The following is a 17184-nucleotide window of genomic DNA, read 5'->3' as shown; positions in this document are numbered from 1 at the left end:
GATAACAGTTTGCGGGAAACCAGCATTTAAAGATATTTCTCTCTCATTTTAACTATCCTCCCTCCGCACTGTCTCTTACAGCTACTGACTGCACTCCTTTCATTTCTGCAGCTTTTACTTCCCATCCATTTCTCAGTCTTCCCCAGCCTGGCCTTTGCCTTCACCACTCCGCAGACATTGTGCTTGTCAAGCAAGGTCACCAAGGAGCTTGTCTCTGCCTTATCTCCACGCCCATCTCAGCTGCACTTGACACTGCCGTCACACTCCTGCCAGAAACCTTTCCTTTCCTTTGCTTCTCTGCTATCATGTATTGCTATTTTTTTCCTTCCTTTTTGAAATCCTTTTTGTCATCTTAGGTGGCTCCATCTCATCTGTCTTCCCTTAAATGACCATGTCGTCCTAGGCCCTCTTTCTTCTTGCAGGACATCAAATTCTCATTCACTCCCCTGGCTTCAATTACCATTCATTTGCCAGGGGTTCCACCTCTCTATGCCCAGCTCAGTCAATTCTATTCCCCTATTCATCTCTGCTTAGATGATTCATGTGTGTATCAATTCAGACTTTCTAATATTGACCTCATTCCCTTTTCTCCAAATCCTGCCCCTTCTCCAGCATTCCATACACTTGCTCAAATTAGAAACTTGAGGGGCATCTTCTACCTTATTCCACACACTCAATCTACCACCAACATGAGAGAATCATGCTGACTCTATTGCCTAACTATTGCTCACACCCACTCACTTCTCTCCCTTCTTCATGGCCACCACCCACCATTATCTTTGTCTGGACTAGTGAAAAAATTGACTCAATTATTTTACTTCTAGCAACACAGCCCCTGCCTCTGCATCAACTCATTATCCACATGCTTTAATGTGGTTTTACAGTGTAAACTATGTAAAAAGTAAATTGGTTATGTCATTGGTCATCCTCTCATCTCAGCATCTCAAGTAGTTAAAACAACAGCTGTATGCCCAGCTAATTTTAAAAAAAAATTATAGAGACGAGGTCTAGTATGTTTCCCAGGCTTGTCTTGAATTCCTGGCCTCAAGCCATCCTCCAACCTCAGCCTCCCAAAGTGCTGAGATTATAGGCGTGAGCCACTGAGCCCAGCCTAATTTTCAATATCTACTTATACCACATCCATACAAGAAAGAAGTATGTTTGTCTTGTTGAAATTATATTTCCAGTGCCTGAAACAATGATTGGTACATAGTGGGTAGTTAATATTTGCTTATGGAGTTCTAAATTATCATTGTATTATGATTTAAAACAAACTAGCCTCATTATACAGTTTGTGGACTCTTATTTATACTGATCTTATTATTTCTGTTTGATAGTTATTAACTATCTACAGCCAGTTAGCTTATGCATTAAAGAAAATGCCACTGTTGCTTAATTTACCCATGGCATGTGTAATAGTGTGTTACTATAAAAACCATGGAAATGTTAGCGGGGCATCTTTGGTAGTATGTTCCAATAATGAAATAACATACTCATCTTTTTTTAGTTGTAAGGCATTTTGTGTCTTTGAACACAGAGAATAAAAGCAGGAAGTTTTCTGCCTCATTGTGGTATGTGGGTGGGTGAGCGTGTCTGTCTGTAGTAATGTTCCACTTTGTTGACAAGTATACTCCATGTCCCATGTCCCTTTCCCTGAGTGAGAACATGACTTCCATTCTGGTGTGTTACGCACATCAAGCATATCATTTTCATGAAGTAAAAATAGGTTTCAAATTTTTTCATCAAGGAACTAGGCAGTTTTCATAGATGATACTAAATTAATCATCAGAAGTAGAAGGTGTGTTGTTTAAAGAAATTTTATGTTTTATATGAAAGTTAGACAAAACTGAGTAACACTATCTTTTTTAACCTGTTTCAATCCCAAAGATAAATATACACTATTTTCTGTCCAGTGATAACTGGCTTGTTTTTCAGTAAGTGAGGTCATTAAAGCACCTAAAATGGTTCCAAATGCCAAGTGTCACACATGTCTCCTTCATTCTCAAGCTGTCATGTAGGCTAAAATCACACTTATCAAAGAAACACAATAATGACAGCTCAAAGGCTGATGCTGAGACTTGAAAGTAATTGAACCATTTAACCACCATTTACTTGCTCAGAATTTCTCCTCAGAAATGACCCTTTGCTAAAAGCCTATATTCTTGTAGCACGGTGAATTCATTGCCTTTTGGATAAGCTCCATCTATTTTGAAGCTTCTTCCAAAACACAGACTACGTTCTCTTCCTGGTTCCTGATGTTACAGTTTTCATCCAAGCACTGCCTTATTCTAAAGCAATGGTTCTCAAACTTTAGCCTGCGTCAGATTTATCTGGAATGTTTGTTAAAACGCAGACTGCTGGGCCCTATACCCAGTGTTGCTGATTCATTAGGTGTCTGATGGGGCTGGAGAATTTGCCCTTCAAAGATATCCCCACTGATATGGATGCAGTTGATCGAGTGCCCACACTTTGAAAACTCCTATCGTAAAGAGATGCCCTTGTTCATTACACCTAGCATTCCTCCCTGCCAAATTAGATAAAAATCAGTTTCCTCTTGGCCACCTGTCATCTCATCCTTCCATAACTCTTCTAGGCTGGTGCTATTTGGTAGAAATACTATGTGAGCCACACATGTAATTTTTTGTATCTAGTAGCCACATTTTTAAAAAAAGTAAAAATAAAGAGAAAAGAATAATTTTAAGAACACATTTGGGCAGGCGTGGTAGTTCATGCCTATAATTTCAGCACTTTGGGAGGCTAAGACAGGCCAATTGCTTGAATCCAGGAGTTCATGTTGCCTGAGTTAACATGGTGAAATCTTGTCTCTACTAAAAATACAAAAAATAGCTAGGTGTGGTGACACATGCCTAGAGTCCCAGCTACTCAGGCGGCTGAAGTGGGAGGATCACCTGAGCCTGGGAGATCAAGGCTGCAGGAAGCCAAGATCATACCATAGCACTTCAGCCTGGGCAACCAAAGTAATACCCTATCTCAAAAAAAACTGTGTGTATGTGTGTATGTATAATTTTATATATATAATTTTTCATATATATAATTTAATGTATATATCTAAACTTAATATATCCAAAATATTTTCAACATGTAATTTATATATAAAAAAATTAATGAGCTATTTTACATTGTTTTTGTCTTATGTTCAAAGACGCACTAAGTCTTTGAAATCTGATTTTTTTTAGTTTGTAAAGGTCTGGGGTACATGTACAGGCAGAATGTGCAGGTTTGTTACAAAGGTAAACATATGCCATAATGATTTGCTGCACCTATCAACCCATCACCTGGGTATTAAGCCCAGCATTCATTAGTTATTTTTTCTGATGCTCTCCCTCCCCCAGCGACACCTCCCAACAGGCCCCAGTGTGTGTTGTTCCCTTCCTTGTGTCCATGTGTTCTCATCGTTCAGCTCCCACTTGTAAGTAAGAACATGTGGTGTTTGATTTTCTGTTCCTGTGTTAGTTTGCTGAGGATAATGGCTTCCAGCTCCATCCATGTCCCTGCAAAAGACATGATGTCATTCCATTTAATGACTGCATAGTATTCCATGGTGTATACGTACCACATTTTCTTTATCCAGTCTATCATTGATGGGCATTTAGACTGATTCCCTATCTTTGCTATCGTGAATAGTGCTGCAATGAACATACACATGCATGTATCTTTGTAATATAATGATTTATATTCCTTTGGGTATATACCCAGTAATGGGATTGCTGGGCCAAATGGTATTTCTGGTTCTAAATCTTTGAGGAATCAGCACACCGTCTTCCACAGTGGTCAAACTAATTTACATTTCCACCAACAGAAGTAAAAGTGTTCCTGTCTCGCCAGCATCTTTTTAATAATTGCCTTTTTAATAAATGACTTTTTAATAATTGCCATTCTGACTGGCATGAGATGGTTGGTATCTCATTGCGGTTTTGACTTGCATTTCTTTAACTATCCGTGATGTTGAGCTTTTTTAAAATATGTTTGTTGATCATATGCGTATCGTCTTTTGAGAAGCGTCTGTTCATGTCCTTTGCCCACTTTTTAAGAGGGTTGGTTTTTCTGGTGAATTTAAGTTCCTTGTAGATTCTGAATATTAGACCTTTGTCCAATGAGTAGATTGCAAAAATTTTCTTCCACTCTGTAGGTTGCCTGTTTACTCTGTTGATAGTTTATTTCGCTGTACAGAAGCTCTTTAGTTTAATTAGATCCTATTTGTCAATTTTGGCTTTTGTTGCAATTGCTTTCGATTATTTTGTCATGAAATCTTTGCCTATGCCTACTTCCTGAATGGTATAGCCTAGATTTTCTTCTAGGATTTTTATGGTTTGGGGTTTTACATTTAAGTGTTTAATCCATCTTGAGTTAATTTTTCTATAGGTGTAAAGAAGGGGTCCAGTTTCAATTTTCTGCATATGGCTAGCCAATTCTTTCAGCACCATTTATTAAATAGGGAATCCTTTCCCCATTACTTGTTTTTGTAAGGCTTGTAAAAGATTAGGTGGTTATAAATGTGCAGTGTTATTTCTGAGTTCTCTATTCTGTTCCATTAACATCCCTCCATGTTAAAAATCTCAATAAACTAGGTATTGAAGGAACATACCTTAAAACAATAAAAGCCATTTATGACAAGCCCATAGCCAACATTATACTAAATGGGCAAAAGCTGGAAGCACTCCCCTTAAAAACCAGTACAAGACAAGGATGCCCTCTCCCACCACTCTTATACAACAGACAAGCAAAGAGTCAAATCATGAATGAACTCCCATTAACAATTGCTACAAAGAGAATAAAATACCTAGAAATACAGCTAACAAGGAAAGTGAAGGATCTCTTCAAGGAGGACTACAAAATACTGCTCAGAGAAATCAGAGAGGATGTGAACAAATGAAGAAACATTCCATGACCATGGATAGGAAGAATCAATATTGTGAAATGTCCATACTGCCCAAAGTAATCTATAGATTCAATGCTATGCCCATTAAACAATCATTAACATGCTTCATAGAATTAGAAGAAACTATTTTAAAATTCATATGGAATCATAACAGAGCTTGTATAGGAAAGGTAATCCAAAACAAAAAGAACAAAGCTGGAGGCATCACACTACTGGACTTCAAACCATACTACAAGGCTACAGCAACCAGAACAGCATGGTACTGGTACAAAAATTGATGTCTATTTTTATATTCCCAGCACATCTCAGCTTAGACAGGCCACATTTCAAATTCTCCATAGCCACGCATGGTAGTGGCTACTGAATAGGCAGCACAGCACTAGAAATTTATTGTCAAAGAAATGGGGAGTATTGAAGCCTCTGTTTGGCCTGCCCTTTCCTGTGCCTTTCATCACATTTCCCCTTCTAAGATGTGCCTGGTTGCCAAATACATTATCATTTTAATAATACATTGTAAGGAAAGAAAGGAAGCACTACAACATTAAATGTATGCTTTGATTTAAAAACGCATGCCAATATCAGAATTTATTTTTATGCGCAGAACCAAATATATGTTATGACGCCCTATTTTGGTGCAGTTTTTAACTTGCTTTTTATCCTGCCCCTTTATCCTACACATCTCCCTCATCAGTAGCCCCTTTCCCTAGCAAGACAGTGTTACCAACATTGTATTCATGCTTCTTTATTTTCCCTCCATCATCATATAATCCTATACAAACATGCATCAAAGTTTGTCTACATTTGTTTTACTAAAATAGGATCCTATTATACCCATTTATCTGCATAATCACTTTCTTATTCAACAATAACTCATGGAAATCCCTGCAAGTCAGCAGGAAGTTTTATTTCATTCTTTGTGATGACTGCAGAAGAGTCCGTGGAGAAGGGTACCATAATTCAATATTTCTGTGACTGGCAGGCGTTCACATTTTATCTCAGTTTTTTTTAGCACTGAGGAAAAAACCTGCAAAACCACTCTACATAAATAGATGGAAAGATAGATATTTAGATAAATATCTTTGCCTACTCTTTTATTTAGCTTGCAACCTCTTTGTTTTGTTTTTGTTATACTTTAAGTTCTAGGGTACATGTGCACAATGTGCAGGTTTGTTACATATGTATACATGTGCCATGTTGGTGTGCTGCACCCATTAACTTGCCATTTACATTAGGTATATCTAATGCTATCCCTCCCTCCTCGCCCCTCCCACAGTAGGCCCCGATGTGTGATGTTCCCCTTCCTGTGTCCAAGTGATCTCATTGTTCAATTCCCACCTATGAATAAGAACATGCGGTGTTTGGTTTTCTGTTCTTGCGATATCGTTATCCCTTAACTTAGACTTTCTCCCATCATATCTGGGCCCTTTATTTTCAACCAATGACAGCACTTCCATTAGCAATCACAGCAAACCATTTTCATTTTCCTAATGACTCCCTCCTCAGTCAACAACTGAAACAGACCAATGTACCTCCCCTGACCCTACCTAATGATGTGCTATCTATTCAGACATTTTCATTCGTCCTGCTTCTTGTACACAGCCTGAAGAAAATCCACATAGAAAAGATTTCACTGCTATATGCCCTCTCACTTTGCAAAAGCTATTGGTGACATGAAGATTCATTTCTTCACTGACATCTTAAAAAAAATGTTTAATAAACATTAGAAATCAAAGGACCTGGATTCCATAAAGTAGTACAGACTGTAACTCAGGTAATAACAATAAGTAGAATCATAATAGCAGCAACTTAACATTTTTTGTGCCTTGCTATGTGACAGGAACCGTTCTAAGTGCTTTACATATGTGAATTCATTTGTTCCTTCAAAAAGGAAGGAAACTGTAAAGTAGGTTCTCTGATCACTTTATTATTATTCCCACTTTTTGGCTGCTGACATTGGGTTCATGCAGCCAGTAAATGGTAGGAGCAGAACTGAAACGTGGACAGCCTGGCTCCAGGGTCCTAATTGTATCCCTTTACTCCTATCTCTTTGAACCACAGTGTTCCCAGCTGTAAAATGGGTGTTACAGTAATGACACAACCTACTTTTAGGATTGCCAAGAAGAAATAGGACAATGATTTGAAAATCATTAAAAGATCTAACAAGGCGGGATTAGTCTTGTTTCGGCTTGGAAAGTTTGGCTGAGAGATTATTCCATCATTCAAAACAAAAACTAAGCAGATTAAATGTTGTAGACCACAGCAAATCAAACCATTTTCTGACCACAAACATCCTCCTGAAGGTGAGACTAGACAGCTACAGCTGGCAAACATAGGACCCAAACTACAGGTTCTCAGAGCCTGCGAATTTTCCTGAAATTAGAAGAAGAGCAGCCAACCTTTACTTCTATTGTGTAGCTTGACCGCGTCCTTCCTCTTCTCTTCACTCCAGCCCTTGCATTTTACTTAATTGGAACACCAGGCTATAAATCTTACATACTTAAGGGCCAGAAAACTCTTTGGAGCTCTCAGACTGAAATTCGTGTGGGAGTTCAGCAATATTGAATTTTCAAATAAAATGATTAACAGGCACCTTTAAGGCAGCCTTAGAGAAAACAGTATTTCCTGAATCTTGCCACCTTAATCTAAGGAAGCTTTTTGTTTTAGGTCTAATAAAAAGGGTTTGGAAGTAATACAGGGATGAATGACTAAAAGCAGGTAGAGGCCCTCTATTCTTTGCTCTGGAAGCTCCCTCCAGAAATTGCAATCTCATCACTCCTCTCTTCCCAGGCACCAAAAGGGCATCGGAGCGTGATACTAGAAGGTTTAAGGCACTTAGTACAATTTTAACTGCAATCAGCTCTAATGACTGGTTTTTAGAAACATTTTTTTCTAATATTTTAATAGTTGAAAATGGCTACACCTGATCAGATATCCTATTTGATTTGTCAGAGCACAATAGCATCTATCAGACTGCATGAAGCAGAGAAGAATTAAATCAGTGAAGAGAAAGGGCATAATCCAACTCAATTTAACCACAGACTAAAGCTTGCAATCCTACTATTTGCTGAAACAATGATTTAGATGCTCTGCCAAATAAATATAGAATGTTTATGGCTTTACACAATAGGAACCTGCCTCATTTATGCAGCAGAAAGATCATTTACAACCAATTTCTAGAAGACACTACGTGTCAATAATAAATTTTCAAATCAAGGCCAAAAATTGCTATACTCAAAAAAGGAGAATTAGGCAATATGAAGTTGTTCCCAAGGAGAATTTTCAGGGACACCACACTAACTTAAAATCATAAAAGATCAAGAAAGTGGTCCTGACCAGCCTGGCTTTCCTAGTCTCTGGGAAGCAGGAGTCTCAGCTTTAAAAACGATCTGGATCGACAAACAACAGAGCAGGGTATCTAGTACTGAAAGATCAGATCTCTGTAACAACCTGGCTGCCTTCCAAGATAATCACTAGAACCACATTGCCTTCCTGGCCATATGTGCTTCACAGGAGCAAATCCTGCTTTGCAGTTTTGAGAAGAGGTTGAATAGAGCTACTCGAGAGGCTTTTTCTCTGCCCCACATGGGAATTTTGAAGCCGGACTTTCCCTTCCTATCATCCATTCACCCCTTTATACACACACACATACATACACACACACACACACACACACACACACACACAGATAGAATTAAAACATCGTAGCCTTTTACCTCTACTACAGCAGCATCATCCCAGCTGCTATCAAAACTTGGAGGAAATGAAAAGTAGTTCTAACTCACAAAAAGATGGACTTCTGGGATGGAGCACAGAAAAAAAATGGTGCTGTCTCCCACCCCAGGCACTTACTGTGTGACTTTGAGAAAGTCACTTGACATTTCTATGTTTTATTATCCCACCTGTAAAACAGAAAAAATAATACTCTGAGGAGAAAATAAGGCCATGTATAAAAAGCTCTTGAAAAGAATCTTCAAAATGTTACCCAAATTGCATGTGATCAATTAGGTCTGGATTTTGTATGAGCTTCCTACAAGAGAAAACTGGGGAGTCAGGAATAGGAAAATATATGGTTATGAAGTAAATATCAGCATATAAAGAAATTCTCTCGAGTACTCTACCTGGGAAACAGAGTATGAGGGCTGAAATTTAAGCCCTCTTATTGTTTAGTTCTCTGCCCTTTAACAAGTACCTTAATTTCTCTAAGCTTTACTTTCCTCACCTGTGAAATGAGATCATGATAACCACTTTTTAGCAATATAGTGAATATGTTCTATAAATATTAGTTTCCCACTCTGGATCCAGGACCTTGACTATGTGTCATTTTTATCTCCTCCGTGACTTGAAATGGTCCTGTTTATTTGTTTTTGTGCATTTTGCCTGATTTACCCCATTTAATGACCCATTTAAATGTCAACTCCCTGAAGACAAAAACTCTTATTCATTGCTGCATCACTGCTGCTTCCAGAAGTCTTGTTTGGAATTAATGTTTATATTATTATATATTAGTCTGTTCTCACACTACTAATAAAGACATACCTGAGACTGGGTAATGTATAAAGGAAAGAGGTTTAATGGATACACAGTTCCACATGGCTGGGGAGGCCTCACAATGATGGCAGAAGGTGAAAGACAAGCAAAGTCACGTTTTACATGGCAGCAGGCAAGAGAGCTTGTGTAGGGGAACTCCCTTTTACAAAACCATGAGATCCCATGAGACTTATTTGCTATTACAAGAACAGCACAGGAGAGACCCATTCCCATGATTTGATTACTTCCCATGGGGTCCCTTTCACAACAGGTGATTATGTTGCCTCCAGGCTTGGCTGTCTTGGCTATTCTGAATATTCTCTGGCTACAACTTCCTTTAATAAGTGTATTTTCTGCTTAAATTATCCAGGGTTGGTTTTGTTGCTTAATAGATAGGATCCTCCTCTTCTCCCAACAACCTGGTACCTTAATCCTATTGCATGTGACCCTGGTCTCCTAAGGGACCCCAACTGTGTTGTCCTCCTAGAAATTACCTCCATCCTCCAGCCCTTTTCTTCTCCCTCCCCCAGGATCAAATTGCACATTTTCTAGGGGCTTTTCCCTTAGGACTTCACTTTTTATAAAGGATAATCTCATAAACTAATTCAAGCCAATGTGCTAATTGCTGACACTAATTTGATATTACTCCAGCATTTCAGCAGATACTCCCAAGGCCTCAAAGCAAAGGAGAAAGGAATGTATTTTCATTACCATCATACATTTCCAGGGCCTGTGAGGGCTCTAGTCTTTGTCTGCAATCTTAAGAGCCCTGCATCCATCAAGGCAGCTCCCGTCTATTTCATCCATGAGTGCTCTGTGGACCAATCATATAGCAACCATGGTGCAGTTAATGAAATCAATGTCTCTATTTCATGGTAACACTCACACACACACACCCGTACATAAAATCCTTCAGCGACTTCCCAATGCTTTATCATGGCCAACAAGGCCCCCAGTCTAGTGGATATGTCCAAAAGTATTTAACAATTGGCTAGAGGGAAAAATCCTAGTTTTAGCATTTTCTGATTTGGGTGACATAAAAACACCCACCATGGCCAGTTTCAAGCTATCAAAAAAGTGTCAGTGACATTATAAGATTCCTGAAGAGTTAACTGTTTGCTCTTGCAAGCCAATATGAGATACCAGCTCCAGTACAAAACTGTTCCAACTTGTTTTCCTGGCCACTTCACTGACATCATGCTATGCTACACTCATCACTTCAACCCCATTAGCCTTCTACAGCCACTCAGTGGCTCCTCCTCTGCACCCCCACACACAGTCAGCCTTTCTGTAGTCTGTCAGGTTCTCGGCTACAACCTTCCACAGTTGTGTGATCCTCTCCTTTAGAGTATTTATTTCAGGCTATATGTTTACTCCCCTTAATGCAATCATGTGATGTTTAATGCTTAACATCATAAGTAAACACAGACTGGAAGAGGTGTAACCAGAGTAGCTATCAACTTCCTTTTCCATCGAGTTTTTATGTACCTTTTTATGGGAAAATTTCAGGGCTTACCAGGAAAAAGAAAAGTGCTCAGCTCTTAATACCACAAACACGACAGAGACCCTTCAATTTTCTGCTGGTTTTGTAGAATCCTGGATGATTGAAACTGGAAAAGATCACTTCAAATGCTTGTTCTCTGATCACTAGATACACTGGAAGGTGCTTTATGGTCTATCTTGAGGAGGTTGAGGTGAGAAGATGGAATAAAAAGCGACTGAAAGGATAGAGCCCTGGATTCTCCACAGCCAAATCACCAGAACAACTCTGCTGTTACATATTTCTCATATTTTTCTTCCTTGTAAGATTTATTTTGAATGATTCCTACTATGGAAAAATGTTTACCAACCAGTTTTCATTTTATAGATGTGCAAAATATGTGCTCAGCGAAGAAAAGAATATGGAAAATTATTATTATTATTTGAGATAGGGTCTCACTTTGTCACCTAAACTGGAATGCCGCAGCACGATCTTAATTCACTGTAGCCTCAACTTCCTGGGCTCAAGTGATCCTTCTGCCTCAACCTCCCAAGTAGCTGGGACTACCAGAGGTGCACCGCCATGCCCAGCTAATTTTTTGTATTTTTCATAGAGATGGGGTTTTGCCATGTTGCCCAGGCTAGTCTCTCAAACTCCAGCCAAGCAATCCACCCAACTTGACCTCCCTAAATGCTGGGATTACAGATGTGAGCCACCATGCCCAGCAGGGAAAATTACTTGTGTGTCTCATTTAAAAAAAAAAAAAAAAAGTTTTCATGTGTGATTATTCCTACCTTTTCCTCTTTACTCTTAGCTCCAACTCCCAGTAAAAAATTCTGTTTCCAATTTTATCACCTTTTCAAAAACATGAATCCTGAGACTAGACCACAGAGACCCCCATTTTTGTGGGGGTTAGAGAGCACTTGAGCTGATAAGTCATAGAACCTCCACTTGAGCCAGGTCTCCTGAGTTATGGGCCACTTTCATTCCGCTTTTTGGTTGGTCTACGTCCGGTAGCAGTGAGAAATTCACTGCTGCCAAAAGGAAAGTCTAACTGCCCAAGCATCTTCTCCATGGGAAATTTCCTTTAGTTTTAAAATAAATTATGATTCCTGAAGACTATATAAATACACAATATAAAACCAGTAAATCTGATAAAGACCTGTAGAAAAACCAGTCTCACTTGTTTCTGGCCACATCAAATTTCTTGTCTCAGTATGCAAACACAAAAACCTACTAGACTTCTAAATTCTGATCAGAAGCTCAGGATCTGGGCAAAGGAATACAGTAATGCACTCCTAGCTACCTGCCTCTTTTCCTGGGCAATGAGAAGCATCTTGTAGTTCAGAGAGATTTGAATTCATATCCCACTGATGCCACTTCCTGGACGTGTGATTTCAGGGAGATTTATCTATGAGGTTCAGTGTCCCGAAGGTAAGAACATGCACTTTTTTATGTGGTTTGTTGTAATAATTAAATGAGACAAATTTCTGACCTGAAGTAAATGTTCAAGACATTATCACCATGTGTTTTCTTTCATTACCAAATACTCCTATACATTTAATACTAACCCTAGGCTTGACATATAAAGCCTGATTCGCAAGTTCAGAAATTAAGTTCACTTCCAATATATACGTACTTTATATTATTTCATTCAGTTAAACAAATTTATACTTTCCTAATATTTGTCAGACACAGTAGTAGACCTGGACCATAAGAAATAACAAACCTTCAGTTCCTGTCTTCAAGGATCTAACTACTTAAACCATATCTGACAGATAATACCTATATTTTCTCTCATTCATTCTCTCTTTCATTCATATTCTCTCTTTCATTCATATTCATCCTCTCTCTCTCTCTCACCCCAGGGGCTCCCTCTATTGCCCAGGCTGGAGTGCACTGGCAAAACCTCAGGTCACTGCAGCCTCGACCTCCTGGGCTCAAGCAATCCTCCCCAGTCAGCCTCCCCAGTATTTGGGACAACAGGTGCACATCACCACTCCTGGCTTTCTGTTTTTGGTAGAGATAAGGTCTCACTATGTTGCCCAGGCTGGTCTCAAACTCCTGGGCTCAAGCAATCCTCCTGCCTCAGCCTCCTAAAGTGCTGGGATTACAAGTGTAAGCCACCACAACCGGCCTACCTCCTATATTCTTAAAGATCACTAAAAGAGAAGACCTCACCACATTGTTGGCAACTACTACATTCAGTTCTCAGTCCTCTGAAGAATTTACATAATGTGTAAGTGTGTTCAATTCATTGAGAATCAATATGTCTCCATTTCCTCCTATTCTAGGCCCCAGAAGGAGGCGAGAACAGTTGGTCACCATTTTTTACATAATAAGCCTTCATTCTTTGAGAGTTATTGAGTTATTCCTCCATCTTCTCTTTCTAGGTTAAATAATTCCAATCCCCTTAACCTTTTCTCAGAGGTCCTATTTGCCTGCCTTCACTTTAATCATTTTCATTGTTCCCCTCTGGAGTCTCTCCAAATCTTCTGCATTAAAATATGTTGCTTTGCCATTGAATTCACTGTAAGAAACGTATTCCCTTACATCTACCAAGACAAAAAGAAAGCAGTCCCCAAATACAAGGTAGACAATAGATAGAAGGATAGAGTTGCTATGTAAAGAACTCATGGTGGGCTCTCATATGCTCAAAGCAAATTTGCATTTACTGTCACCACTATTAAGGAAGAAGGGCTAAAACCAGAACCATTTTTAAATAATGCCAACCATTCTGCTTGACAATTATCTAAATTACTTTTAAGCAGATAAGACTATTAACAGCAAACTTGAGACTTCTGTAGTTACACCTAAGGTTCTCAGAAGGGTACTAATAAAAAATCACTGTACTACTAGAGCTAATGAGATCAAACAGGAATTTTTGATTCTGTAAAATACCTCTGGCTATCAGGTAGAGGTGAGAGCTTACCATATAATTTACAGAAGTGCCTTTGGTTAGGCCTGGCACGTGCAAAGGATCTTTCTTTGCATGCTGTCAATCAATATACAGTCATTAATATTTCTTGAGCTGAGTGCAGCAAATTCTAAATGACTCTGAAGAAACGGTGTATAGAGGTTAGTCAAATACACACTAACCATAGTTCGATACCAGCATATGCAGAAAGGGGTGGATATGAAAACCAGAGCTCTAGTCAAATATCCCTTCAGGATATGCATAGAGATTTATAAGAACTCTCTTTTCACAAAGATTCCTCCCTGCCTCTCTTATTGTGCCACTGATATTATCCAGCCTCCTGTGAGCCAGTAGCATGTCTCTACACATACACACACATGCTCACATGCTCACACAGTTAAGATTCTTCTGTCAAATATCCCAATCTTCTCAAGAAGTTGGGAAAACTCTTACTGGATAATATCTTGCCTGGTTCAGGGACTTCTTTTAAAACCATTATTCAGAATTTTTTTTTTTCCCACCTGGAAAAGTTAAAAGTACACAATTGGGGTAAAAAGACTTGGTTACAAGGGGACAGGTGGTAAGAGGAACCACTGCCTCCTCCAGTTTGATGCCAGGCAAACAGGTGGAAGTTCACTCTAGTATGATTTCTAAAGCTAGGTTAGCCCTGGCAAGACCCTGTTTGACCTACAACTGGTTGGGCTGTGAGAGGTCTGTCAACAAGGGCCCTAGGAGAATGAGCTACATTCTGGAAAAACCTCTCTGCCAAGTTCTCTGAAGACTCCCTCAGTTCTGGGTCCAGAACAAATTCATGGTTTGGTGTTGAATTTTTTCAGGGAGCTGTAGACCCAAAGGCAGTCCAATCTATCAAACAATGACTTAAATCCCAAGACCTATGGAATATTGTAGCCCTTAAATAATCAGCAGTAAGGATGGCCAGTGGCTTAGAATCATAGAGTCAGAACAAGGCTGGGCATGGTGGCAAACGCTAGTAATCCCAGCACTTTGGGAGGCCAAGGTAGGTGGATCACCTGAGGTCAGGAATTCAAGACCAGTCTGCCCAACATGGTGAAACCTTGTCTCTATTAAAAATATAAAAAATTAGCCAGGTGTGGTGGCACATGCCTGTAGTCCCAGCTACTTGGGAGGCTGAGGCAGGAGAACCGCTTGAGTCCTGGAGGCAGAGGTTGCAGTGAGCTGAGATTGTGCCACTGCACTCCAGCCTAGGTGACAGAGTGAGACTCCGTCTCAAAAAACAACAACCACAAAAAATGAACAAGAAGCACCCTCCTGGGCGAAGGCCGACAGCTTGCTAGCTACTTGTCAGAGCTGACCCTTATTCCCTTCTGCTCTGCATAGCTCTTTATGCTTGAGCACATGCCAAGGGTTTGTGTTACAGAGTGAAGAAAGGCATAGGCGCTCCACCACCGGTAAGTGTATGCACTGTTGAGGTCTGGGAGCTCTGAAACAATGGGCAATTAAAACCATAACATATTGAATAGCTTTGTGTTGAAAAGTATATGTTGTATAATTAATTATAATTTTATAAAAGCGAGACTCCAAATATGAAGTGGAACCACACATAGCCCCAAATTTCATTTATTTGATGGTAAAGACAGTCTTGCTTATCAAGGCGGTAAGAAGGTGAAAGTAGGGCACTGATGTTGATATGCATTGCCTTATTACTTTGTAGTGGTTATGGTGAGTGGCCAGTAATGCCGGGTTAATAAATCACTGGTAGACATAACTCAATGTTCTCTCTCTTTACCCAAATGTGTACTTCAGAGACCTAATACCAAATTGCGTCAAAGAAAGAACAATTCGTACCACCCTACTATAATCCATTGTACTTTGGGAAGCAATTTTTATTCCATTTGAATTTGGGAACTATAGTGATAACTAACACTGAACACTAGTATTCCTACATTGGGAAGGTCAAAAAATGCAAGAAAATAAGGGGAAAGTAAGAGAAAGGAGGGAAAGACAGACAAGAATTTTTTAAAACCTGAAATGGGTGAATTTTTAAAACATTCATCTATAATGAGGAGACATTTTCAATAAGGCTTTTGAATGTCAAAAAGTAAAATAAAATTCCTGCTGACTTTCAAAAGCCCACTATTTTGGGTCATTCTTTAAAAAAAAGAGAGAGAGAGAGATAGCCAGCAGATTAAAGGAAGTCCATTTATAAAAATCAAATGAACCTCTAACAAAGCTTGTTCAGGACATGAATAAATCATCTGGTCATGAATTATTCATTGTTATCAAGAAACAAGCTGGGGATTCCAGGAACTGCGCTGGGGAGGCACTGAAACTGGGGAACGAGCGAGTCTATTGTCTCAAACCCAGCACAGGAAGGGAGAGGACAGGCCACGGGTGCCACCATCTGAGGCAGGCCATGTCAGCACCCCCTCGTGTTTCAGAGCATACGTTGGCAGCCTTTGCATCCCAGAGGACAAAACAGAGTTTAACCCACAGAACCTAAATTTAGAAAACTGCATGTCCTCAGAAGCAGACAATACGATTTTTTTTGAAGATTGTCTCTTTTTATTTAAGTTCACGATATAAACGGGAAATACGAGCTGTGTACAAAAGGTAGCAGAATTTCAAGGAGATGGCTAGAAAATTCCTTGATAAGTCAGTAGTCTGACCTACTCATTCATGGCTTTTGGGGCTTGGGTTTGGATGGTGGGGAGAAAGGGAGCCTTGCGGATTTAATCAACTAATCAATGTATCTGTGTGTTCCAGGTCCAAACTGCTTTGCAGGAACTACAATAATTCCAGCTGGCATTGAAGTGAAAGTGGACGAATGTAACATCTGTCACTGTCACAACGGGGACTGGTGGAAGCCTGCTCAGTGTTCAAAACGTGAATGCCAAGGCAAGCAGAGTGTGTAGGACCAACTTCCAACCAATCACAAGTTCTTAGGAAAGGATGCTATGGCTTCAACACTGCACATGTTTAACACAAAACAAAACAAACTCCTGCCAGCTCCAACAGGGTCACCAGCAAAACCTTCTAGGGTTGACAAAAGTGAATATTTTACTAAGAGGAAATTTCTCTCTTTCTCTCTTGCTATATAAAATATATATAGTATATAGCTATCTAAATCGCTTTTGTATTTACCAATGCTTGATGGTGACTTGACGAACGGATTTCTGGAACAAAAAGAAAGAAATAGCCTTGCACAGGCTCCTTCCCTGGTGATGCCTCTGACCTACCAGCTCACTGTCCCCTGGTTTACTTCATTTTTACTCCTCTGTACATCGTACATGGCATTGTTCTCCTGTAGTATTTTTTTCTTTTTCACTTGTAGAGTCTAAGGGGCTAGATTTGACTGCACAGTAAAGTTTTGAGTTGTGT

General features: G+C 39.5%; 1 protein-coding gene across 1 annotated transcript in view; it reads left to right on the top strand.

The window, feature by feature from the left end:
* The window catches only part of VWC2L (von Willebrand factor C domain containing protein 2-like), a 170172-nt gene extending 153191 nt beyond the window's left edge, over positions 1-16981 (top strand). The window contains exon 4 of the mRNA XM_011932315.1: positions 16570-16981. Within this exon, the coding sequence (XP_011787705.1) occupies positions 16570-16718 (149 nt within the window). The 3' untranslated portion in view covers positions 16719-16981. The remainder of the gene's footprint in view (positions 1-16569) is intronic.
* The last annotated feature ends 203 nt before the right edge of the window (positions 16982-17184 follow it).

Source organism: Colobus angolensis, unplaced genomic scaffold (genome assembly GCF_000951035.1).
Source record: "Colobus angolensis palliatus isolate OR3802 unplaced genomic scaffold, Cang.pa_1.0 Scaffold95, whole genome shotgun sequence".
In the NCBI taxonomy this organism is placed as follows: Eukaryota; Metazoa; Chordata; class Mammalia; order Primates; family Cercopithecidae; genus Colobus; species Colobus angolensis.
Note: the sequence above shows the minus strand (reverse complement) of the source record. Positions and strands in the feature narration are given on the sequence as shown.